Source organism: Pleurodeles waltl, chromosome 3_1 (assembly GCF_031143425.1).
Source record: "Pleurodeles waltl isolate 20211129_DDA chromosome 3_1, aPleWal1.hap1.20221129, whole genome shotgun sequence".
Classification (NCBI taxonomy): Eukaryota; Metazoa; Chordata; class Amphibia; order Caudata; family Salamandridae; genus Pleurodeles; species Pleurodeles waltl.
Genome location: NC_090440.1, coordinates 1,704,006,530 through 1,704,032,308, shown reverse-complemented (window position 1 = coordinate 1,704,032,308; position 25,779 = coordinate 1,704,006,530). Strand labels below are relative to the sequence as shown.

The 25,779-nt window shown below is 43.1% G+C and overlaps 1 protein-coding gene across 4 annotated transcripts in view; it reads right to left on the bottom strand.

The window, feature by feature from the left end:
• Positions 1-25,779, bottom strand: part of AGAP1 (ArfGAP with GTPase domain, ankyrin repeat and PH domain 1) — a 942,320-nt gene that overhangs the window by 426,447 nt on the left and 490,094 nt on the right. For 3 of the 4 annotated variants that reach the window (XM_069225552.1, XM_069225553.1, XM_069225550.1), the window contains exon 8: positions 19,026-19,181. The exons of the other annotated variant lie outside the window; for it this stretch is intronic. In XM_069225552.1, the coding sequence (XP_069081653.1) occupies positions 19,026-19,181 (156 nt within the window). The remainder of the gene's footprint in view (positions 1-19,025; positions 19,182-25,779) is intronic. 4 annotated transcript variants of the gene reach the window in all.

Genomic DNA, 25,779 nt, shown 5'->3' with positions numbered 1-25,779 from the left:
GGCCCTTTATGGGTAAATGAAAGTAAGACCTTCTCAAGCATGATCCAAAAAGGACCGCCACATAACCATGATGGAGTGGACCCTCTACAGAGAGAGGCTAGTGTGCTCACAGATGCCCAGTCACTGATGCCTTAGCTCAAGGTGCATCACTGCAGGTACACAAAGATTATATGTTGATTGGTCCACTGAAGCTGGTACACTGAGTTTCATGTGGGTCTTCTGTGTGCCTCACGATTAGTGATGGTGGAAACAATGATCACTAATTGACCATCAACGTTCCTCACAAAAACAGAATTGGCGTGGAAGAAAATGATATGTTCCATTATGTGCATAAGTGAATCCTACAATACAATAACTAGTGAATGCAATGCATACCATATAACAGGTTTTCAACGTATGAGCTTTTCTACAATTTGAGGCCTAATTAATAATTTCCAGAAACCCTTCATTCTATAGCACAGACCAACACCCAGCATTGCTCAAATACACCACCCCTGAAAAAATTATCTCACAGGTAAAATGCAGACATTTTAGAACAACATATGCCACAGCAGACTTCCAATTTGATACAAATGGCTATTTTTTTTTTTTTTATTCACCCGGGTTGGGGTATTCTAACCGATGCCTACCACTGAGTAATCAGACCAAAGCAATGTACTCTGAAAAATATCAAAATGAAGCACTGGAAGTCTGCAATTGGGAATATCAAGTCGAATTACTAAATTTGCTGCAGATGGAGACTGGTATGTTTCTAACCTGACTGCAAACATAAGTTTACCAAGAGACAGAGCTCCATCCCCTTAGGACCTGCAACCACCGTGAGCCTGACCCCTTCCGGCGACTTCCAGCTTTCGTGGTGACTTCCTGCCACCTTGCGAGATGCGGTGTGACAGGATGTCCACGAGTCACGCTGTAGGCACGTCACTTCCGCTCTGCCTTTTAGGAGCAGAGCACTGACAGCGGCGACCACTCAGGATGGCGAATATTCCCACCCACCCAACCATTACTTCTTGGGGAACGGCATCTCTAATCCTAAGTTCACCCCTAGTCACCAGAGGGGTCCCCCGATCAGTGGCTGTTACTGCCAATCAAGGGTGGTGGAGGGGGGTGTCGGGTGGGGGTTATACATAATTTTTTAAATATATATATATATTTATATATATATGTACTTGCAACTGCTGCTCCCAGTCCTCCAGCTTCCGGCCGCTCCCTCTCTTTCGGCAGTCCCCACAGGCTCCCAATCCAGACGCTGCTCTCATGCTAAAGCAAGCATGAGAGCAGCGCCGGGACTGGCCTGAGCGGGCTGGTTTGACACTCGCTCAGGCACAGGGAGCCTGTGTCATTTCTCAATCCGGCTGTGTAACACAGCCGGGTTGGAGAAATGTAAGTGCACCTGCTGATCTGGGCCGGACTAAGACGCCAGGCCAAACCGACATGTGCACTTTACAGTGCCCGACGCTCCTCCTCCCTATGGCCTAGCCCGCAGCCTCCCCCTTGCATTCCACATTCCAAGCTGTCAGACAGTCAGCAATAAATTAAATAATAAAATTGTTTTATTATCATTTTGTCACTGCCCACCTGCCTCCAAACCAGACTCCTCAGAACAGCACCAACATTAGGGTCCGGCAGTCCTGAGCCAACCAAGGAATGTACACACCAGCTTAGGGACTAGGGCACACAGTTCACCTGGGGGTGAGCACGGGGCTGTACCCCTCAGGCAACTTGGCGTTTGGGGGGCAGTACCCTGGGATGCGGACAAGGATACAGTGAGCAGGGGCCACCCCTCATCAAGGCAGGTGGCTATACCTGTGTGGTCCAAACGGCGTTTGGGACTGCCGAAGGCCTTGGTGGCGGTGTTCATCAGTCAGGATTTATTAATTACAGCCGTTGTGTGCGCTAAAGGCTAATGCCATTCATTGGGCATAAGGTGGCACCTGTGCAATGCACATTTTTGCTTAAAATTCGACAGACAATAAAACAAATACAGTTATTAGTAGCATTAAACATAACATTTTCATATGGACATAAAATGTGAATGCCTGGAATTTTAATTAGGGGGTTAAATTGCACCTGCTGTCTGCCCATGGACAGCTACTGATCAGAGAGTAAACCATTTACTGCTTCCAAAAAGGAAATGCAAAAAGTTGTATTGTATAATTATTTTCAGGGCCTACGGATCCACGATGTAAGACTTAAACAACAAGTTACATACCTTCAGTAACGCTCTCTAGTGAATACTCCAACACAGTTCAGGGAGCTGCACATAATTGCTACCCCTGACATGCTGACATCAGTTTCATGTTCTTCCCTTTCCACAGAGCATCAAGAATTGTTTTTATCAGTTTATCAATTCCTAAATTGAGATGTTTTTAGATGTTAAAAAGAGGGGGCCAGTCCACAGAATGGCGAGGTGTTAGGGTGATGAGGAATCAGCAGTTAAATAGTGTTTCTACCAGAAAGACCATTACCAAAGATAAGTAACTTGTTCTTCTGATAGATACTTGTAGTTACATATTCCACACCAGACAAATACTAAGCAGTACCTCGCCAGGTGGATGGCCTGTGGTGTGGACTCAGACCAAAGGTTATGCAGCACTGACCAGGCAAAATATCCTTCGAGCTGGCCCTGGCTTTAAAAGCACTACTGCTTTGTCAACATGTTCACTGAAGCCCAAGTCGCAGCCTAGCAGATGTAAAGGACAGGCACTCTGTGTGCCAGCACAACGGTAATAGCCTTAGCCTGGTGGAATGGTCTTTCAGAGGCTGCTTCTTAGCCAGTGCTTAGCAAATCCTAATGCAGAGGAATATCCACCTTTACAGACTCCTGTTCTGCATAACTGTTTTTTCTTCGCTCCAGACAGAGAACTCCACAAATAGTTGACTGTCATTCAATGGTCCTTGGTACTATCAACGTTAAATCTTGAAGCCATTTTAAGGCCCAGCAGACGGAGCCTCTCCTCTTTCAAGATGTGAGGGGATTAAAGAACACTGCAGGGTGATGGACTGACCACTGTGGAACGGAGCCATGTATTTTGGCAAGAATTCAGCTCGTGCCCTCAGAATCAAGTTGTCAGTGAAAATGAGTGGTGTTGGGCAAATGCACTGAAAGTACCTGAAGTTCACTCATGCAACAGAGCTGACATATTAGCATAAGAAAGACTATCTAAATTGAATACCCTGCCCTTTTACTGAGATAGGAGGCCCTCAGGAAGAGGACAGCTGCTCATGACCAGAGAGTCTAGGTATCACACACTCCTGTCTCAATCCAGAGCCGCCCGATTATCTGGGCCCAGTCATTCCTGATCTTTTTCAGAACTCGTAGGAGAAGAGACCAGAATTGGAAGGGCAAACTTGAGTCTGATGCTCCATTCTAGCCAGAAATTCTCTCTTAACAAGTGTTCTAGTGGAAACTCCACTTCACAAAACCTTCAATACTACATGTTCTCTACAGTGGCAAAAACACCTAGCAAGGGTGTTTACCACTATTGGAAGATGTCCTGCATCACCCCTGGATGCAGACACCAATCTTGATCTGCCAGACACCACCTGCTCAGTTCGTCCACTCTGGCTTTTATGGACCCTGCCATGTGATTCATGATCAAGAAAATGCTCGGACATTCCTCCCACCTCTAGAGGTAGAGAGTCTCCTGACCTCGGACCCAGGACCCCACTCAGATTTGCTTATTGCAGTGCTGCATGACAGTAGAGTTGTCCATCAAAACCTACACCAGCCTCTCCTTGATAAACAGCAGGAAGGCCACCAGACGAATGGCCCGCAACTCCAGGAGACTGATGTGGAGCCATCCCTGCATTGGAGAGGAAGGTCCCCTTATCCCCACTTGCTAAAAAAATGACCTCCCCAACACAGCAATGACACATCCATCACCATGGTCAGCTCTGGATGCAGAAGGGACAGGGACCTGCTGATGGACCAACTGCATTTGAGCAGCTACTGCTTCAAATCCTGAGCGGTCGCCTCTGCGGCCATATGGCATTGGTCAGATTACCTTGATGTTGGGTCCATTAGAACTTCAAATTCCGTTGCAGAGTCTGCATGTATCATATGGTCTAGCTAATGGGGAGGATGCAGGAGGCTAAGAGGCCAAGATGCCTCCCAGCTGCTATTAAAGCGATTCAAGATAGAGCCTGAAACATCAGGATCATAGCCCAAAAGTCTTGTTCTTGTTGTGGCAGGGAAAGCACTGAACTCCACTGTGTTCCAGAATGCTCCAGTGAATGGAAGCCTTGCAAAGAAGTCAGGTGAGACTTATGCTCATTGATTGTGAACCCAAAAGATATCAAGATGTTTGCGGTCATCCGGAGATGACAGCAAATATTGATTTCCCCAACCTCTGAAGATGGGCCATGACCACAGGCATATCTTCTGAACACCGGAGGGGCACTGGTGAGACAAAAGGGAGCACAACAAACTGAAAATGCTCCTGGCTTACCTTGAACCGCAGATAATGCCTCTGAGACTGCATGCAGGTATACAAAAGTAGGTGTCCTAGGACATCATCCGGTCACCTGGGTCCAGAGCAAAGAGCATCTTGGTCAGCATGAAAATTTCGAATTTGTCTTTTCCCAGGAAGGCATTCTGAGGCAGGAGGTTTAAAGTAAGCATGATGTCCTGTTCTTCCTTAGAACTCCCCCCTCATTTTCCTGATTCTGGAATCCTCTTGATTGCACCTCTGGAGAGCAACAGTTGTACCTCCTGGAACACAATGGACAGGTGATTGTGGGATATCCGCTTTGGCGTTGGAGAAATAAAAAATGGGGAATAAAGAAAAGGTTGGGCATTGCCATTTTGAACTTTTTTTTAAAGATCCATCTGTCTGATGTGATGGATCGCCAACTAGCGAGGAGTCAAATCTTGTCCCCCAACAGTTGGGCATGCACCTCTACGGGAAAACTAAAGTGGTTTAGTGGCAATTGTGGCAGGGGAACAGAAAATGGAAAATGCTCTGCAGGCCTGCACATTGCCTGCCAGACCCACATCAAGGCCTCAAAAGGAATGAGGTGCTTGCAGCACTAGTTGGGAAAGCTGTCTCTGTCTATACACTAACCCTCTTGAATAGCCTCTAAACTTTGTGAATCGATGCAGGAACTGTTTAGCAAGTGCCCACAGCTCGAAAGAGTACACAATAGTTTTACTGTCCTTAAAGCACTTTAAAGCAGAGTGTGCTTTCTCACTGAAAAGGTGGGACCCATCACAGGGTCCTAAACATGAAGGAGGCCGATACCCCACCAGACAATCCTGTGGAACGCAACCAGGGGTGTCTACAAAGTACAACACTAGTATATACTGTAATTCCTTGGCAATCCATAGTATCCAGACCTGCGCAGGTAACATCCTTGGCCGTGTCCTGTCCATCATGAACCATATGAACCAAATGGGCCCTAAGGGCCTTTGATACTGCCGGCAAGATCTCACTGGCCATATCATACGAGGCATGTGTTTAACAACCCAGCAAACAAACAGCATTCAATGTTGTAATGCTAGACTTGCTGAAAAAAACATGCACTTGCCGGTAGCTTCAATACCCTTGGATTCTCTGCACAGACGAGTGGTTGAAATTGAGTTAGCATTCATCTTACTGGCCGAGGCGGGCATGACAAGGCTCTCTAGGGTGGGGTGCTTGGGGTGAAAATGCAGGTCACCAGCCACCGGTTCTGTGACATCTGTCCACCTGCAGTTTGAACAGGCAGGCAAAAACAAGCCTCCTATGATGTCTGGCCTCCTGCAGTTTATCATGTGGGCATGAACAAGGCTCTGAAGTAAACAAAAAAGTATCAGTGTGGGCAGTGTTAAAGGGTAGCAAGGGCACAGATGTAGCTAGCTAGACCCCAAGATCCCCGTGAGGGCATTCATTTTGGTCCTAACAGATGGCAGCTGTAGTTCTAGTGCCTCAGCTACCACGACTGCAAAGAAGGAACTCTTACCAAGAGGTGAGTTAAGCTCTCCCTCAGGCAAGGTGTCAAGCCCACTGGCATTTGTAAATCAATGTATAAGAAATAATGTAGTAAGGGGGAGCAAGGCATCACCATCATCCTCATCTTGGGGTGCCCTCTGCTCTGGCACAGCATCAGTCTCAGAACCACAATGGTAACGGAGCCTCAGCTGATAGGTGCGACATGGCGGAGGCACAGAGTCAGGTTGCATGATGGCCAGTTGCTGTATTGTACATTTGTGGCATGATGTCGGTTCTGGGCCTTACATTTGCATCAGCACTGGATCCTCTTCCGGGGCTGTCAATACCAGGCTGGTGTAGCAAGGAGCAGCATGTATCTTCGGGCCAGAGAAGAAGCCTGTACACAAGTTTGTGGTGGCCAGTTAAAGGGTCCTATTGGGAAAAGATTGTTGGGGATAGACTCGTCCGTAGTAACCAGACTGCCAGCAATAGACTTGCCACCGGTGGTAACACAACTGTGAGCCCTTCTGGTGCCCAAAAGCACACTACTGGGAGCTGAAAGTGCACAGAAAATGCCCCTATCTGCTGCAGGGTTGATGACAACCAGTGAAATTCGGGACACATGAACACAAGCTAAGGAATCGTTTCCTTGGCCAGAGACCTCCAAGGGGTGCGACTAACACTGTGACTCTCTTGCGTCTTTTCTTTGAAGTCAAAAGTAACATGAAGGGGTCGAATCTTGAGTGCAAAGTTTAGTGATCATGGATACAGCCTCATGAGTCGGACCTTTGTGAAGTCATGGCTACTACTTCTTTTGTTCTTTAGTATATAGCTTTCCCTTCTGGTCTTGGAGTGCTTTTGGCTGCATAAAAGCACACTTATAGCATGACTTAGGGTTCTGGCCTGAGCCCAGACACCGAAGACACCTTGTAAGGTTGTAGGACCAAGATCTGCTTGCTGTAGTTGCTGCGTGGCTTGAAATATGTCGTTTTGGGTAGGGACATCGTTTCCTAGCACACTGATGAAGTAGTTTGGAAAGTCGTCTGAAAACTAACAAAGCTGGGTGCACAGCTCAGGGTCAGTGTCTGAAATTTCAGAAAGAAAGGAACTAATGTCAGGGGAGTGTGGAGTCAGAGCGGACCCACATGGCACCACCTAGCAGCGTGTACAGCAGGTGCATGGGGAATAGTCTATGGTGAGGAATCTGCAGCTATGAATATCCATAAAAAAGCTACATAGAGTATAAGCGAAGACCACCCTGCAGACCAGGAGTATAGGCAGTTATGGCTACAGAGGGTGAGACAACGGAAATAGGAAGGAAGAATTGGAGGTAATGAAAGGAGGGAAACTAAAGCAAGGTATAGTAAAGAGTGAGGAAAAAACAAGAGTGAAGGGATAACCTCTCCGACCCAGGGCTTATGGTTGTATGCACACAAGAGGAAAAGAAAAAGTATGAAAAAAACTAAACTACAAGACAAAAATAACAAAACGAATACTACAACAAAGAATGGAAATGGGAAATTACTTCAAACAAAATAACAGCAGAAAATTCAAGCAAGCCAAAATTGACACATGGAACCAATGTCAGGCAAAGTGACTGGCGTGGTGCCAGGCTGGGCTTCTCTGGCAATGACAGCAGCAGGTGTCAAACATGTATGTGCTGGCAGTGATCATGGCTAGGGCGAACAAAGGAGTAGTTCCAATGCTTAGTATGGACTGGTATGGTTGCAGGGAAGCATGGCCTTCCTAGAGTGCCCTGCACTGAAAAGCAATTTTGAGCAACACATTTGCAAGATCTGTAAGCACTACATCACCCCTACAGTATTACCTACACAGCTGTATTTTATTATATTAAATTCATAACTAGACTACTACAAAACGTGTTAAGTAAAATAACCACGGCTGACAGTACAGGCAGAAGAAGCGCACTTGGCAGAGAGGATTGTACAATAGGGCTGCAGTTTATTAAGGTGTGTTGGAATCCAGATGCATGCAGTTCCAAAAACACTGGTGCTGGCAAAGTTCTCTTATTAATCTAATGTGGGTCTATGTGCCTCCTGGTGGCAATGACAGAGATTAGCCTGATGTGGCCCCAGGTTTTCTTAAATTGGGGCGAGTTTTATGAGGTTCATAGATTCCTAGAGAGACACATCAGAATGGCGAGGGCCCAAGTGAACCTAGGTTGGGAATGAGCCAGGCAGGCACGGTGGGTGTTCATGTGCCCCTTGCTGGGAATGTCCCAATACGTACCGCGTTGGGAGGGGACTACACACAATTGTTTCCTCTGACTGCCTGCTCGCAATGACACAGGCATCTTTGATGAGGTTTCAGGTTCACTCCTTCCTGGGAATGACCAAAGTGCCTCTGAGGTTAGGAATAAAGCAAGCAAATCTAGCTTGGCTCAGTTCTGACATGGTACTAATACCGCACTGCATGGCGTTACTTAGAGATGGGACTTTTGTGAACATTCACTAATGGTGACCATAATCCATTGGAGGCGCTGGCATATTTTGAGCTAGTCCGAGATTACCACTGTTTGTAGTAATCGAAGACCAATTGATGACAAAAGCTTTGCCCCTAATTGCAAAGTTCCAAATTCTGGCAAGACGACACATACATATAGTATTCAAAACTAACACAGTGAAGGCAGGAGCAAAAGAAACACCCTCCAAACTGAATGGGTGAATACACTGCCAAACAATTAAAAACCTCTGAAATGCTGCTAGAATAGAAAATATTCAAACAAATCCAGCATCAGACTGCAGCCTGTAAAGGCTTTGCAGACATCTGGAAACTGCATTTCAGACGTTGTCACAAATCAACGACACTGTCACCAATCAGGGAATGCAATTACACAGGTAGCAACAGCCAAACATGCATCGCAGGACTTGCGAGGATTCATCCCTGTATGACACGCACGATGATCAGTCATCCCGCCTGGACGACCTGCCACCAAGGAAATGGAGCTTGCATCAGTGCACGAGAAAGAACAAGCGAACCAGGCCATTTCTTTGCTAGGACAATTCGGCACCGCATTTCTTTTCTAAATGGAAAAGGATTATCGCAAAGCACAACCCCAACGATTTCACTGCATTAAAATATCCTCATTCCCTCCCAGAAAAGTGTGCAGACACCAAGATACTACCTGAACATCACCCACCCATCTCGGGCACCACTCCTGCCTTTCTACCAGTTCTTTTGGAGCACCTGAGCTTCCTGTGCGAGGCACTGGGCAGGCGGCACCAGTGGAGTTACCTGTATGCCTGCAAACTGCCACGTTTGCCCCAACATATGACCCACAGCACGGTCAGCGTTTAAGGACTCGCATAGGCATTTCTGCTGACAGGAGGAACACCCACAACACATTTTAAAACACCTCACTTGTTTATACTCCTGATATATATATTTTTTTAAGGTGGGGTGCCAATGTTTGGGCACAAATGATGACGAGAGGCTCTGAAGTGGCCAACGTCAACAATAAATTATGAATACACCTTTTTCTAAAAAGAACAAATATCTTCACACCTGTGATCTTCTCAGACTGCACAGGAAGTTTAAGTTGCATGCAATCATTAAGAATATAGCCACGTCGGATAACGGAGATTACAGGTAGGCAACTTAGGCTTCACCTCTCAGCCGATTTGTGCTATCTTACAATCACATACAGAAAAAGACAAGTGTACTAAAAATGGATTGAATATTTTTTCACAGCAGCCCTGGCTACCTTGGAAGCTGATTAGCACAGAAGCCTGTAAGTATTTTGGGAAGGAGCCTGTGATGCATCTTAAGAACCATGACCTCCCTATTTAAAAACGTAAACCAGAAATGAGCAAAGCACAAAACAAAAGGTCGTGTGGCAGAAATAAAAGCAACAATAAAAACATTTAAAAAATAAAATACACCTACTCTCATTTGTGCCTGCCCACAAGAGAAGGTTCGATAAAATTAAGAAGCCACAAAACAAGATTTCTGATGGGCAGACCTAAGTGTCAAATAAAAATTTTATTCTCAAAGGGTGCTAGCAAATCTATGGGTTAGCCTCCCATAAAAGACTAGACACAAAAGCAGTCCCAGAATTTAAAAATACCAGTGATATTCATGGAAGAGAATAAGTTCAGTGCAGAGTTTTTCAAGAGGCTGGCAAGTGTGCCCACTAGGTCTTGGGGATCTCATCTCCCATCAGCATGTTTGAGTCCATGATGGGCACGGGAGGTCTCTTTCAGTAGGACAGAATACTGCACTTGGAGAGAGTGATAGAACATTGCTTTAACTAGCCAAAGATAAGATGCAAGTTGAATGTCCTCTCAAGGATGATTAAAACCTCCTGCAATACACCACTTACAGAATATTTTACGCTTAAAATATTGGAACAGAAAGTTATCAATGAAGGCTAATTGGCCTACCCGTGATCCATTTTCTTGTATTGTTTATGTGGATTTAAAGTAAACTATTAAACAATTTTTTATTTACAAAATCTTATTTTTTTAATCAGACAGGAAGAAAAATCTAAAATTATTTTTTAAAAGAATTATTTGTTAAGTTAGTTATATAATATAAATAAACAAGTCCATACCCAGCTCACTGATAAACCGTAAAATTCTACTATTTCTATACATATTCAAAAACGATCTTAATCCACCCTTAAGGCAGATACCATGCATGAAAAGCGACATGAGTTAAGCAGCCAAATGTACTGCTGCCCAATCACAGTTAGACATCTCTACCCTCATCTAAGATAGGTCCTCTGTCTAATACCTTTCAAAGTTCTAGGAACAATATAAAAGATTGCAGAACCACGGTTAAAAGCCAAGGCCCTTACAATCATGATCATTGCTTCAGTAGAGATCTTGTCTTTCTGGATCACACTGAGGTGGATCACCTGTTACTTGGTAAAATCCATATTTTAGGACTTCTTTTAAGATAGTAGCTCCAGTTCTTCATTAAGTACTTGTTTTAGCTGTTACTGCTGACACTTTGCCCAGGGTACCTTAAGCAACAGCTCAATATTTTCATTATTTTTGCAGATTCTCTGCTCTGTCTCAAAACTTTGGAATTGGCCTGTGCAAACACTTCTAGACCTCACTGAATACAACACAACCTTTCCTGCCTCCTTGCTTCATTTTTAAATGTCTTGTTATTGAGATGTTCACTTTAATGAATACTCCTTTGACGTGAATTCATGCTGAGAAGCAGACCAGAGTGTTTCTGCACTGTTTGACCATCGGATGCTCTAAATGAGTTTGCCATTCCAGTAAATCAGGAGGGGTGCTTAAGAGACTATGGTCACTTTGTGTGCCAGCTTCTTGAATGAATCATTTAGCAAATGTATTATTTTTCTTTTACAGTGATAGTTGAAAATAAGAGAAAGACAAGTGTGAGACTGTGATCATGTTTTCAAATAGCTCACTGTTCATTCAAAGACTACCTGTACACTCATCTGGAGTTACAAAAGAAGACAAGAATAATGCAGAGTCAGACGTCACAGCAAGGCCATGAAGATCATGACTGCAAAGTAAACTGCCTAGCAGAAAATTATGTTTGAAAAACTGAATAGATTGTGGAAATTTAAAATTGAAGATAAGTGATACACTTTCATTCTGAGGCTAAAAATCATTTTTTACAAGACCCAAGTAGTCCAATTCTTTGTGGAAGTACTATGATACCTGGAGACCAACATATTAGTTTAGCTATGAACTCACTCCCTTCTCATTCAAACCACACTGTTTCTGGGGTACTTGCAGGATAGGCGCGAGTCCAAAATGGAGCACTTAAAATTGAGTTGTGGTGTTCTTCGATGGTGATTTTCAATAATGTGCTGTGTTCATCTGTTCAATGGTCTGCCATAGCTAATATCTTTCACAATATAGGGGATACGACATCTACATGTCTATATACAAGTCTGTGCCTTGCAAACAAAGAAAGCATTCACAATTTCATTTCAATGCTATGTTACGCCTGCACAAGTATACTACTGGGTGCTGAAGTAGCATGAACACTATATGGATACTGAAAAAGCCAGCACTGGCTCTATGTTCCCTTTTGACATAAAAGGATCCACCTCTTACTCGAATTACTGCACTATTTGTCATTAAATTACTTTATTTGCTACGAGGCATTTCTCTGAATGTGTGCACAATTGTGACCGGGTTTGTTTGTGTCTAGTCAAACATTTTTCCTATTCTCTCAGAAAATACGGTGCCATCTCCCCTTCCATGGTTCTGTGCTGAAGAAAAGACTCAAGCTTATGCTCTATATTTGAGAAGTATAACCGATTTGAACGGCACAGCACCATACTGTCTATCTGAGCTACACCACTTGCTGAATGTTGATGCCATAAGTAATTTTGGAAACAATGTTTCAGATAACACCCTTTGTGTTAGTTGCTAAGACGCGAGTTGAAATAGTCATTCTCTGCTGAAGATCTTGCATGGCTGTGGTGTTTTCCACCTTGACATTATGAGTTCCTTGCCAGAGACTGCTGAGGCATCAAAAGATAAGTTGTGTACAGCTGTTATTCTGGTTGGACTCTTATGCTAAGCCAGGGAAATATTTGTAGGGTGAATACTACAGTAACATTTCTAGTGGCCCAGTTTTCTACTTTTCGAATAGCTGAAACTGTTCTATATATCTCACTGAATGCAAGTTTTCCATTTTTACTAGGACAAATTATTCTTAGTTACAGTCCACATAAAGTCTAAAAATTTCTAGCTTTGACCGATGGACCCCTATGATACCACACAACAAAGAATGAAGCAGCCTAAGTTCTCAGAAACAAAAACTTTATGAAACACATATTCCTTTGCTGCATTCTCTGGTCTCTTACTGTCATTTCATAGGAGGGACAGTGTTCGGCTGTATGAAGAATAGAGTCGCAACAGCTGCTGGGTAAGCTCTTAGGACATTTGGTGCTAAAAAACTCCCACTCGCATGGAAGGTAACTTTAATCAAAGAGTTATTTTTACACCAAGTCATTCACCATAAAACAATGTAAAAATGTGACTGTTTCCTTGCATTTAAAGGAAAAGGATATTGTGTTTGTCCAGTTTCGTACTTTAAACACGGGGGTCTATTTGTTGTTTCTGAACATGTACAATCTGATACACTTTAGTTTCCTCTGTTATCTTGCAAAAAAGATATATAGTGAAATCTGCCATTCGTCCTAAAATGTATTTAAAATGGAAAGATTACTTATGTTACATTCAACTTTTCGATCACTGAAATTTTCACTGAACAGTTTATCCTGCGATCCCAGAGCACATTATCAGAGAGAGAAAAAAAGATGTGTGTGAGAGAAAGTGTGTAAGAGAGTTAGTTAAAGAGTGTGTGTATGAGAGACATTCAATGGTAAATTGTTTTTTGTGGTGCACGATTTTGCAATGCACACTAGAACAAAGGTGGAAATTACAAGGCAGTCATTCACACAGTAATTTGTGCAGGTGGTTAGCAATAACACTAAAGCTGGGGGACAAAGACTTATTTTTTCATTGTCAGAGTTTGAGAGAGACAGGAGGAGGAAAATACAAAAATAAGAGAACCATTACAAAGGAAGAAGAGCAGGAAGGACAACCTGCAAGAATGAATGAAGGATAGAAAGTTCATATAGCACAGCAGCTCCCCAACAAGGTGTCCCGGCGCTAAGTAAACCCAACACAAAGAACTGCAATTTTAGATGGTGTGAAATAGGCAAGTTTGGAATTGTATTTAAAGCATAGTGCCAAAGGGATGGCACAAAGAGAGGAACGAAGCACATTACGCAGTTTAGGAGTAGGAAAAGAATGGGAGCATCCTTTCACTAGCCCTTTCGCCTCTGAATTTGACTGGCGCAAAAGGGACAATCTAAGCAGTCTGTTGGGGGAAGACGACAACGATGTCTGTCCAACAGATACTTGAGGCCTTTCCCATGGAAGGTGCTGAAAGCCTGCACAAAGCATTTAAAGGCTCTCCCCTTTTGTACCAGAAGCCAGTGTAACTTCTTCAAATAGGAGGTGACTGCATGCTTATAAGGAATGTTTATGCTAGTAACCTGGCTGCAGCATTTTGAACCACCTGGAGCCCCCAAACCAGATAGTGAGGAAGACCCAGATTGAGTGCGCAGGTATAATCCAGCCATGTAGTGATTAGGGAATGGACAATAGTCTTACAAGTGAAGTGTTGTAGGGCACAATTTTAAGGATTTTTCTATGAGAATTCAAGAGTAAAATTAAAACACACGTGTAGAGGGTGGTAAAATAATACAGCATGAGGTGGAACCAAGACCAGGCAACCTCAGTATTTTGTAATCCTGGCATTCGTCAGTGCCAGCACGAGCACCTAAGAAAAAAAAGTGGTCCCCGCCCTTCTTTTCTGTATACAAATTAAGTACTTGTTTCCAGTTTATTAACTCTGCTAGAGAAGGAAGTATTTGACCCACATGCACGGTCACACTAGAGTTATTGGAATGACTCATCTTGGCTGCTTTAGTTTGACAATTACTTTCAGTATAGCACAAATTGGTGGAGAAGCAGAAGGAAATACCTCTGACCAGTTTTGAGCACTTGAAAGTGCATTCCCTACAGAGCAAAGCTCATGATACCTGATTGCATGTCTTGGTTATTTTGAATTTTTTGCCTTTTCAAAAAGGTAAATTTGGGGTTAGCTGGAGAGATTGAGGACAACTGAAAATGTAGCAGAGGATCCACTCGTGATGTCTTGAGATAGTTCTACTCAGGGTACCCACCTGCCTGTTTTGTGCTGTCAACACATAAGTTATGACAGGATTTTGATTAGCCAGTGCCATGTAACCTGATGGTCCTTCAGGAGGGATCTCAAACTTGCTCATCCCTGTTTTTTCAGACACGCTGTCCTTGTGTTGTCGGTCTGGATTTACATCTGTTTATTTGCCAAGAGCTGGTCAGCCAGCTTTGAGAGTGTACTGCACCTCGAGTCCTGGCAGGACTATACAATATTAGGAATCCTTTTTGGGGCCATGGTTCTAAAGGCTAACAAGAACTTTGAAGGTGCAGGAATTCATCGCACAAAGAAGTAGGAAGATCCTTAAGGAATCTTTGTTAAGGATTGGTACGCTGAGCGGCCACTTGTTATAGGTGGAAAACTTCCTTTCATCTGAAGGATACATTTTTGCCAGATATGTCACCATTAACAATTTCATGTAGTGAATCTTCAGCACTGGGGTGGTTAATGATTTCTTAAAGTTGGAGTGCTGCCCTAAACACTGAATCACTGTCACCTGGACATCCCTACATACGTCTTCCTTTAAAATGAAGATGAATGACAGAACCTGGAATTTTTTTTTTTTTTTTTTTAACTATGACTCAAGGGTGCTTTGTTCTCTCTGTGGGAGAATGGAACACAGAAATAATAATCTTTTCTTACATACGTATGCAATCGCCTGTTCTGAGCTTCAGAAAAAAATAATGCAAAGCCAGCAAACTGAACTTTCCTTTCTTCAGCCAGTACCTGGATTTGCAATAGGTGTGATTTGTTTCTTCTGACCCCTTTTTCCTTACAAGAAAGTATCTTGAATAGATGTCCTTGTTTTTGCGTGGCCATGACATTCATTCTATTGCCGGTTTTGTGCTGCCATACAGGAGTGTCCTTCAGATACTGATCTTAGATTACATTGTTTGAACTCTGTGGTTAAGCTTCAGAGTACAGTCTCTCTTCACAAGATATGGTATTAATTTGTGGTTTATTAATTTGACACATTTCCAGGTATTCAGTAATGCTGATTGCTGTTAACAGTATTCCTCCCTTGAAGATCTAGGCTAAGGATAACAAGGTTTCTAATTGTGCTGCTGCTTGTGAGACCGATAAATGAACTGACGGTAACATAGTTGCACAAATCTGTAATGTGGCAATAAATATTCCTTCTTTCTTACAAGACTTACATTTTCCGACTTTAAGAGTGTCTGGATCTGCCTTTATTTTATGCATCTCACCACCATCAGCATTAGATCTAAATAGCATTATCTCTCTGCTGGGAAACTGGTTATGGCCCAGTAAGTCAATCCATAACAAGCGTCTCATGCTAACCGTAACAGACTCCGTAGAGATCTGCCCTGTTTAGTAATGCTTTAATTGCCTAATAGATACAATCTTGCTCCTATTGACCACTTCTAGGAAATCATATTTCAATTCTTGGAAGATAGACATCAAATCTTTGGGTAGTCCAATGAAGAGCGCTCTTATTAGCTTACAGGACAAGGGGGCTGCTCTTTTCAGCAGCTCGTGGTGGTTGCAGGGAGCTGCACGGGTTAAGTACTACAACAATTACTAACCTTACTGGTACACGTGTAAGTTTTTCTTGCATTTGTCTTAGAAAATGACTTTGCCAATGACTTGAGTTGCCTTAGCATCAGTCAGAAGAGACTCTGGAGTATTCCTTATCTCTCAATCTTTTGCCTTCACAATCTCTTTATGTTTTTCTTCACATTTCCAATGCCAGTTGGGAAATCTGAGGATGTAGAGGGAACTTCAAATCAAAGACATTGTGGTGGAAGAGAAGAAGAAACTCTGCAAAAACACTACACAAAAACTGTCTGAAAGAGAAGCACCACTGAGAGTCGTCAAGTGGTACTGAAGTAAATAAAAATGTAAGTGAACTTATAAAACAACATCTGGTAAATTGTATCAGCCAAGTAGTCATGTATCATGAATCTATACAGCAAACAATTGACTGAGAATCATATCTCAAAGGTTTGGCCTCAGGTACTTCTGGGTTCAACTTGGGACTCTGCCGTTTTACCTTTACATAAGTCTGTGCTGCCCAGGTTCATTCATTTTTTCACAAAAAAAATGTTCAGAAGCTACTTCCTCTGGTTTGCCAATTAAAAACGTTGTTGGTCATACTGGTAAATGTGTATCTCAAATACGTTTCCCTAGTATATGTTCCTTTGTCCCATTTGCAGGAGCAATTACTTACTGTTCTTTAATTCAGTGAAAATTTCTGACAGAATACTTTTCTACTTTTTGCTGCCGTGACCTAAAAACCTAATGCAAGAGGAGGAACTAAGTGAGAAGCTGTATGGAGGATCGGAGGAGGTACCTCAGAAGTGTAGACAATAAAACAAACAAAACTCATCCATTTATGGAGACAAAGGAAAGTGAAACCATTTAAGGAAGTGTGGTTTCTTGGTTACTAAGACGGAAAGAGATCGCTCTCCAGCGCTGACACTTAACATTGTCAGTGAATGTCTTTGGCTCAGGATTCTGACAATTAAAGTGCTGAAACCGCCTGATATTCAAAGTTCCTATATGGTCATGTACTGCACCGTACACGAAACGGAATTAAGGAAGCGTGTTATCATCATGTGAATGCTTTCAATCTTTGGTGGCAACAAAAATCTGAAAAACTTCGATAGACTAAGACCTAACATTAAAAACATAGAATACGAGGCAGATCCGCCCTCCCTCCTTCCAGTGGACCAGAGACAATCAGAAGACCATCCCATAAGCCACAGAAAAAACTTGCCGCATGTTTCTCTCTATTTATTTCAATTTTGCTTAATCTAGCTCCTATTTTCCCTCCCTACTCAAACCCAATCATCAACCATTTCCTTCCTGTCTCACCTTTCCAACTTTTTCATCTAAACTCAGGTTCTTGGAGTGCTTTGTTGCCTCCATCCCGCGGATATCTTACGCTTCCTCCTGTTCCCTCTCGCAGGGCAGCCAGCTCTCCTCCTGTTATCCTCTCTTTGTATGGCTTTAGGTAATTACACCTTTGATTCACGAACATGATTGAACCCTACCTGAAATAATATTTCTTGTTACTTTCTGGTGATGCTATGAAGTGCCTTTTCTTTTAAGGAATATTGTGCCTCTATTGTGTTTTATCTGTACAGCATCCTGATAGTTTCCCAGTAGATAGATCATTGCCCTAAAAATGTGCAAAAAATAAATAAATCATAGGGTGCAGACATAGCTGCACATTGAAGGTGGCTGATAGTTTATACTGATACAAGAACAAAGTGTACTCTTGTTTTATAAGAGTCCTCCATTGCATATGAGTCATCCATTTTTTGACTGCAGCTTAAGTTCAAGTTATTTCAGAACCCCTTACCAATTCTACTCAATCTGGAAATACCAGATGTAATTTTCATATATTCCAAATACCAGAAATACAAGGAAGCTCCAAGGGCAAATGAAAGGAACGAAGATTCATCACCTCAGTCTTGGTCCTTGGCTTCTCTTATACTCATCATGGCTTCAGTGGAAAACACGTTTTTGTGAGACTGATCATGAGTAAGCCACAGCGCGTTTTGTGTGGCCTAGTTAGGTCATTGCGTGGGGCTAAGAGAGCGCTTGGGAGTAGTTTTCAGCCACATTGTCAATGAGTACAGGCATACAGCCTTTGGTACAAACCAACACATCTGCTGAAGGGTTATTTTTGAAGGGGTACTTTACAGCTTCCACATGTAGACTACGACAACCACTTGGAAAATAAGCACCGGGCCTGTGCAGTGTTTAGGAAGACATGCTATCCGGACTACACACGAAAAAAAGACTGATAAATTTACGAACAAGGCTTAAGGACAGAGATTAGTTAGGAAGCAAGGTGGTCATTTTTTACATAAAATCAGCAAACAGGTATTGAGCGGCATGCCCAGCGTGTAGAAAGGATAGGACAGAGTACAGACAGGTTATGGTAGTGGCTGCATAAGGCACAGAAACAGGCATGGACAGGTATTGAGAAGGCATCTTACAGGGAAAGACTACACAAGTGGTAGCACTGCCTTACACAGGCAGCAGCCGGAAAACGCAGTGGAATGACTGCACAGGCACTGGTACAGCTGTTGACAGCTGGTTGGTATTAGGGCTGCACAGGCACACCACAACTGCTGCCAGCGGTATTTGGTACAAAGCAAACCTGCAAGGGCTGCAATAACCATACAAATGAGGTGGGAAGATAAAGGTTAAGAGTTAGCCAGAGGTTGCATATGGGCTGGTACGAGTAACTATCACGTAAGATACGTAGCGCCAAAGGTCCGCACAGGCAAGGACATGGATATATGTCAACTGGCATACTTGAAGTTATATGCCCCTTGAACTGTTGTGCACCAGCATTAGGCAGAGTATTTATTGGGAAGCTGTGCAGGTGTTGGGCAAGATACTCACTGTGAAGAGGTTGGAACGGCGTTTGGACTGTTTACGGACGGGTGTTGGGGTGTTGGCAGTGGGAGGTACGTCAATCCGCAGCTCCTTCTGGCTGGTGCTCGGAGTGGATGGAACTGAGGAAGAGTAATCACTTAAGCTCCCTCCACCGTTACTGGTCTGTAATAAAGAAAAACAGTTCACACACTACCATGTGTATTCTGTCAAAGACTATTTAAGCCCATGCGGTAAATCACGCATAGTCACTGAACTTGAACATTGTCAGGAGCATGTGGGAACAAACAGCTGAAGCCCACCTGACAGTGTAGAAAATGTAAACTTGGAAAGCTGTGTTAATAGAGGCAGAGGTAAGGCTGAGACTAACCTGCCGGGGTCAAGTTTGTCTGTCCATGGCCCAACAACTACATATTACTCTGACCCACTACCCAAAGGAATGCTTTGTCCTCATTTCCCTTGTTCAGAAAGTACACTATCTTAATACTTAAATGCCTTTCATGTCCCACAAGTTTAATGATCACGGCATCCTCAGTCCTATGGAAAAGCAATATGTCATCACATAATCCGCGTAGTGTCTGTTCCATAGCTGAAGAAATAGGTTGTACACCGACATGTAAATCTAACAGCTAAGTAATCACCTGCTCCAAGACTTAAAATCAGATCATCTTGTGTCTCACAGCAGTGTGAGCATCCCCCCCATACATCACTATGAGGCTATCTACTGGCCAATGGTCCATTTAGGTTGGAAGTGTTACTCAGTAAATGCAGCACTCACTGCTGACACCTGTGTGGAACCTGCAGGCTGCAAGTTCAAATCCCAGCATGTCCGGCATAGATCTTCATTTTTCCACAAATGTACAACAGAATTAAAGCTGTTACTTACTGTGTTAAAAAAGAGAAAACTGGGGTACAAAGCTTTACATAAAAACCGTTATTTTTACTATTTTAATAAGCTGCATCATCAATAAACTACGGAAGTCTCTGCCCCAACAAGTAAAGTGGTGCAATGTGCCACAGCAAGTAATTATCTGCCCCATGACCCAACATGAAGGTCATCCTCACCAAAATGGCCAAACAACTTCAAAGTCATCCTCACCAACATGGCCAAACAACTTAAGCGTTCCCCATAATATGACCCAAAAATGTGGCCATCGTCTACCTCATTTTCCAACAACTAGGTCAGTTTCTACTTCAACACACCATACTAGAGCCATCATCTATCCCATGACAACCATTATGTCACTTACTGCCCTGTATGCTGTGCAGTTTACCGCAGATTGTTAACTTTAAAACAATAAAAAGAAATATTGAAAAAGTCACTTACTGCCCTATCGCTCCACTCGGTCAGCCTATGATGTGCTTGCTTTCACAGAGTAACAACTGGGGCATCTTTTGACTCAAAGCCTAAATTTCCCTACCCATAAAGCTAAACAGGATTTTTACCGGAGCCTTAGCCCACTGCCTCATGACCCAAAAACTAGATCCTACTCTCCTCCCTGGCTCACAACTACATCATCCATTGTCACACTGCTGACCAACTAATTCATTTGCTTTCACATAACCAAATAACTAGGTTATAATCTCCCATGTGAACCAACAACTAGAGCATATCCAAATCTTCCTCCAGGTTATCCTCCATCCCATGGCACAAAAACTAAGTTGCTCACTACCAAATGGTGCCGAAACTCTGCAAATATATTCCCGAGTAAATATTTGACCCTTGGCCCCCACCTATATTATTTGTATATAGGAAATAGGCTGAGATTGAAAGACCCTGCATTGGGGCGCTGTCACGACAACAGACATAAAAGGGTTACAGAAGTGGTCACACACAAGATAAGAAGGGACAAGAAGGATCAGGTTTAATACGTAGCACCTGAGAGGGAATTTATTTACAAGACATCTGACATCCCTCTGTTTTTCCGTGAAGCAGAGCAAGAATGGATCCTTTTGATTCAACTGGTCTATCGCCTAAACGGATGAATGGAAAGTAATGGGATTAGCAGACCTTCACCCAAGGTGGAGTAGAATTTGTCAAAGTGGTTACTGGATTTTGCTGGTTATCACTCCATTGCGGCTGACTAGATCTAGATGTAGGGGCACATTTGGTGGCATAGAAGGAAGAAAAAAAAAAAATCAGGACAAATTTTGAGGGATGCCCGGCCTCATTATGACATATTTTCAGGTTGGAGAGGGCTGGCAATAACAGTGAGAGATGGCATCAGACATCTAATGTCTGGATGGAAAACGTGCCCCACAGCGACAAATCATAAAGGACAAATTCTTTCTTTAGCCAAATTCAAAGGTCAAGAGGTGGGGGAGACAAAAAAAGAATATGGTTAACTTTCAATAGGATGGCTTGTACTCGAACTACACAAACATGTCAATTTAAAAAAGTCCACTGATTTGATGTCCTTGCTTTCCATCGAGAGGTTAAACGTAACTGTCAGATGAAAGCACAGGATGTCCACAAGTGAAGGCTGAAAAAAATGGAGACATTATTTACAAACTACAGAGGACGGGATGTGGTGTAACGGCCAGAGCTGGTGACTTTACAACTAGGGAAGCAGGTTCAAGTCGTGGCGTCTGCTTAACATCCTGTGATTCTGGGCAAATTACTTAATCTCCCCATGTCTAAAAAAAAAAAAAGGTATGTGTCTTTGTGTAATGTAACTGGTGCTCATATTAAGGGCCCTAATACATTTGGGTCAAGTTCGTTCTATGTAAAACTGAAATTTAAAAAATCTAAATCTACTCCTAAACTGCATAATATGGTGCACTGGCTTTCAGCACCCCATGCTGTGCAAGGGGCACAAAACTCAAACTTGGATTTACACATTTTTTTCTGGATCCCAATAGGTGAGGTCAAAGTCAGTGAAAAACCAACACACTCTTTCTTTTAACTAAATCCAATGAAGCCAAATTAGGATCCTTAAGTAGCTTTTACAAGACAGAACAGTTGTCCAATTCCCCTCCCCTCCATGTTATGATTTTGTCTGCCCCACTTAGAGCATGGGTACTCGCAAACATTTTCCCAGGGGCCAAAAAGTTTGGTCTGTGATGTGCCTGGGGGCCGCATTGATGTCAGGGCAGTGGCGGTCGGGTGGGGTAGCTGGGGGGATTGGTGCCAAGGTAGGTGTAAGAGAAGCAAATGATATACATCTAGTGGCTGAAAAATCAATGGGAAACCAGAAAACCTGAAATTAATCCCGGCTTACCCACTTTTCCAAATTGTGTGATCCTAGGCAATTGTTTAGTCTCACTTTCCCTCCTTTTTCTACATTATCACATTTAAGATGACCTCGAAATACATGATTCATGGTGTGCGCTGCACAAAACCTGCTTCTATGTTTGATTTATTAAACTATAATGTTGTTAATGTATGATAGGAACCCAGGCCACCCATAAAGTGCACATACCAAGTGACTTGCCTCTAACTATTGATGGTGTTCTCAGGGTAGAGGAAAGAATTTATGTTTCCAAATGTATGTATGAAAATATCACTTTTAAATGAATACATCTCAATGCACTGATAAAATAAATTGTACTAAGGCAAAAATGTTCTGAATGTTAACTAAATACACTTTTTTAATTTCGAAGAGACTGTCGTAGTTTTACACTTGTGCTGCAAGATGCCTTTAAAAATGAAGGCGTTTCTAAAGTTAAGTGCAGGAGTCCCTAGTTACTTCTTTTCTTTAACACCAAGTAAGTTTGAAATAAATGATTGTGTGTCCATTTAATATTTTTATTGTTAGTGTGGAGTCGAGCAAACAGCTGCCCAGTGCTCCCGTTGCCCAAGGGGCCGCATGTAAAGGTCAGAGACGCTGCATGAGGCCCGCGGGCCATACTTTGAGTATCCATGATTTAGAGGATAGTCCTCAGAAAGGACCCAGTAGCGTTCAGGCTATTCCACAACCTACCACCCCCTGAGAGGTTGTCAGAAAATGTTGCAATTGACCAGAGTTGTGCTCAGTCAAATTCACTTATTTGGAAAAAGCATTACTCAGATTACAGCAATTAGGAAACAAAGCGTGGTTGGCTAACCTAGATATTGAATCCAATTTTAGGATGCTGCCAGTTCATCCTCAGGATTTCAAGTTGCTGGAATTTGAGTTTCTCAGCTCTTTCTTTTTACTAGGTGCATATCCATGAGCTGTTTTGTGTCCTGTGCCTACTTGGAGTACTTCAGTATCTTTTTACAATGTGTTTTTCTTCAGGTTGCTGGTTCAATTAAAGTAATTCGCTACCTTGATGATATCTTGTTCATATGCCTCTTCCTCCACCGTACCCAGTAGTGAGGAATGCAGAAAGGCTCTGGGCACGTTTATATCTTTGATGGACATGCTTGGAGTCCCCCTTGCTACAGAGAAAACAATTGGGTGACCTTAGCCCTCACGTTTCTGGAGCCTCCCCTAGACTAAGCTGAGGCCTTTAGATCTGCCACTGATGCCTGCTTAGAGACCAGAGAATGACCCTAGGACAGCTTCCGATCCAAGTAGGGCAAATTAATTTCACATTGCAGGTTTCCCCCTTCGGTCACCAATTCTCCAGGTCTAGAGTCTGGGCAACATCTGACCTAAAGGATTTGCTTATCTACTGAACACTTTCAGATTTGAGAATGTGGAAGAGCAGTTTTGAGTGACTCCAATGGGCTTCTTCACTTACTCTGAGCGAGCTGCTGGGTCTGCTTATAGATTCTGCAGGCAGTGTAGGCTCTGGAGCAATTCTTGACTCAGACTAGTGCATGCGTCACTGCCAAGTGGCTTGGAATGAATTTGGGTTGGTCATGAATGTCACCTGCTTGGAGTTGTTCAAACTTTGGTAGCCTTAAACATTTGGCTCTGTGACTACTTGTTACTATGTTAGATTTTGGTCAAACAGCATGTCTATGGTGGATGCGATTAATCACCAAGGAACATCTTGTAATCTGATGTTGAGGTTACTTAAGAGGCTGGTGCTTCTCTGTTTGAAAGACAACGTTATGTTTACTGCAAAGGAAGGATAGTGAATAAAGATGCTGTTGTTTTGGCTCGTTCCAAGATGCAGGAATTCCAGGCAGTTATATAGCAGCAACAAAGGACATGCTCACCTTCCAGAAGAACTTTGAAATCTTGGTGCCTGAGTTTACGAATGCTTATTGCAGCATCACCAGCTCCCAAAAACAAGAAAGCTTATTACGGTGTTTTGGGTCCATATACTGCATTTGGGAGAAGGGACTGTATTGAGGATCAGTCTTCCTTAAGAGGCATAGTCAGCATACACGGGGGAATTGAGTGAGGCAGGGTGCATAGACAGTTTGCAGCAATTACATTTTTCGCTATGCTGCGGGGAGGCCTAATGACTCCAATAATCTTCAAAAAAGGAAATCCTTGGTTGGGTGTGACTGCATTGAGAGAGTGTCAAAGCACAAGTGGAGGCCTACTTATATCCAGAGTATTTTAATTGGCAACTTACTCGCAAGTATGCCTCTCCAACTTTAGCGCCACTCTTCCAGTCAGCTTTTACTCTGGCCTTGGGGAATTTCACACTAGGGATATGTTGGCAAGAGCAACAAGCATTGGCAAAGCCAAAGGGTTTCGCTTATAAGAGGACTATTGGTATTGTCATTTTTTTTTAAAGATGTTAAACAGCAAAATGAACTACTGTGCAACAGGACTGAAAGTAACTAAAAACAAAGCGCTATTGCGTGGCCAGCACTGACCGTGTGATAGTGCTTTTTTGGTTTACTTTAAATCATGTTGCATCGTGTTATATTTAGGAAAATTAATTGGAAATTGGGAGGGCCTCAGTTGCAGCCTCTGGTGAGAGTAGATCATGCCAACGCATCATCAGTTTTAACCAAAGGACCGCCATATGATTTCAGAGCCATTGAGAAAGGCAAAGACAAGTGCAGAGGACGTTTCTGGAAATAAAGGGAAATGTTCCATTCGAGCTAATCACACGAGACCGGACTAAAATCTAATTGCACTATAGTATAAATATTGACACTTGTTTACATTTTTGTAGATCTCCTTCGGATGTGGTAGGTTTGTTGCTGAAAGGAGCCCACAAGGTGTACTGCAGCCCCTGAGATAGGTGAAGTGTCTGTGACCCGCCATTACTGGCACCTCTTTTGTTATCAGGGGTGCTGTGTGCGCGGATACAGGGCAAATCACTTCGAGGATCATTTAAGATGAAAGTGTTTATACCGGTTAGGATGGACCTGTCCCCGTATTTGGAAGTTACGGAAGCGTGGCCCGAGAGTCCAAGAAGACCTAGTCCTGAGCCACGGCAAGGCATCTATCTGTTCGAGACTGCCTCGAGCTTTCAGGGGCTCACCCACGCTACAAGCAAACAAGCACAATCACACACACACACACACACACACACACACACACACGATCAAAGTAAATAATTTTGCACAAATAATTTGTTTATAAAACACTCACTAGAATACCTACGTACGCAGGAGGAGGGCTGCCCTCGTAGCACTGTGATGCTCTCACCATAGTGCTTGTCTGCCTCAGTCCCCGTTAACCGGTATACCCCATAGTATGGGTTTCACATGACCACTCACACAGACACATGCAGTTACACACAAAACCAATGCATTCATGTACAGAATCACACACATAAAAGTATACATCCAGGTCAAATCTCAAGAAAGCACTCAAGCATTATGCGCACGCACGCTATCAGACTCGTACACTCACGCGCTCTGTCTCTCTCTCACATACACATCTAGACAGAGGTGCACATTCTGTTTACTAATCTCATACAT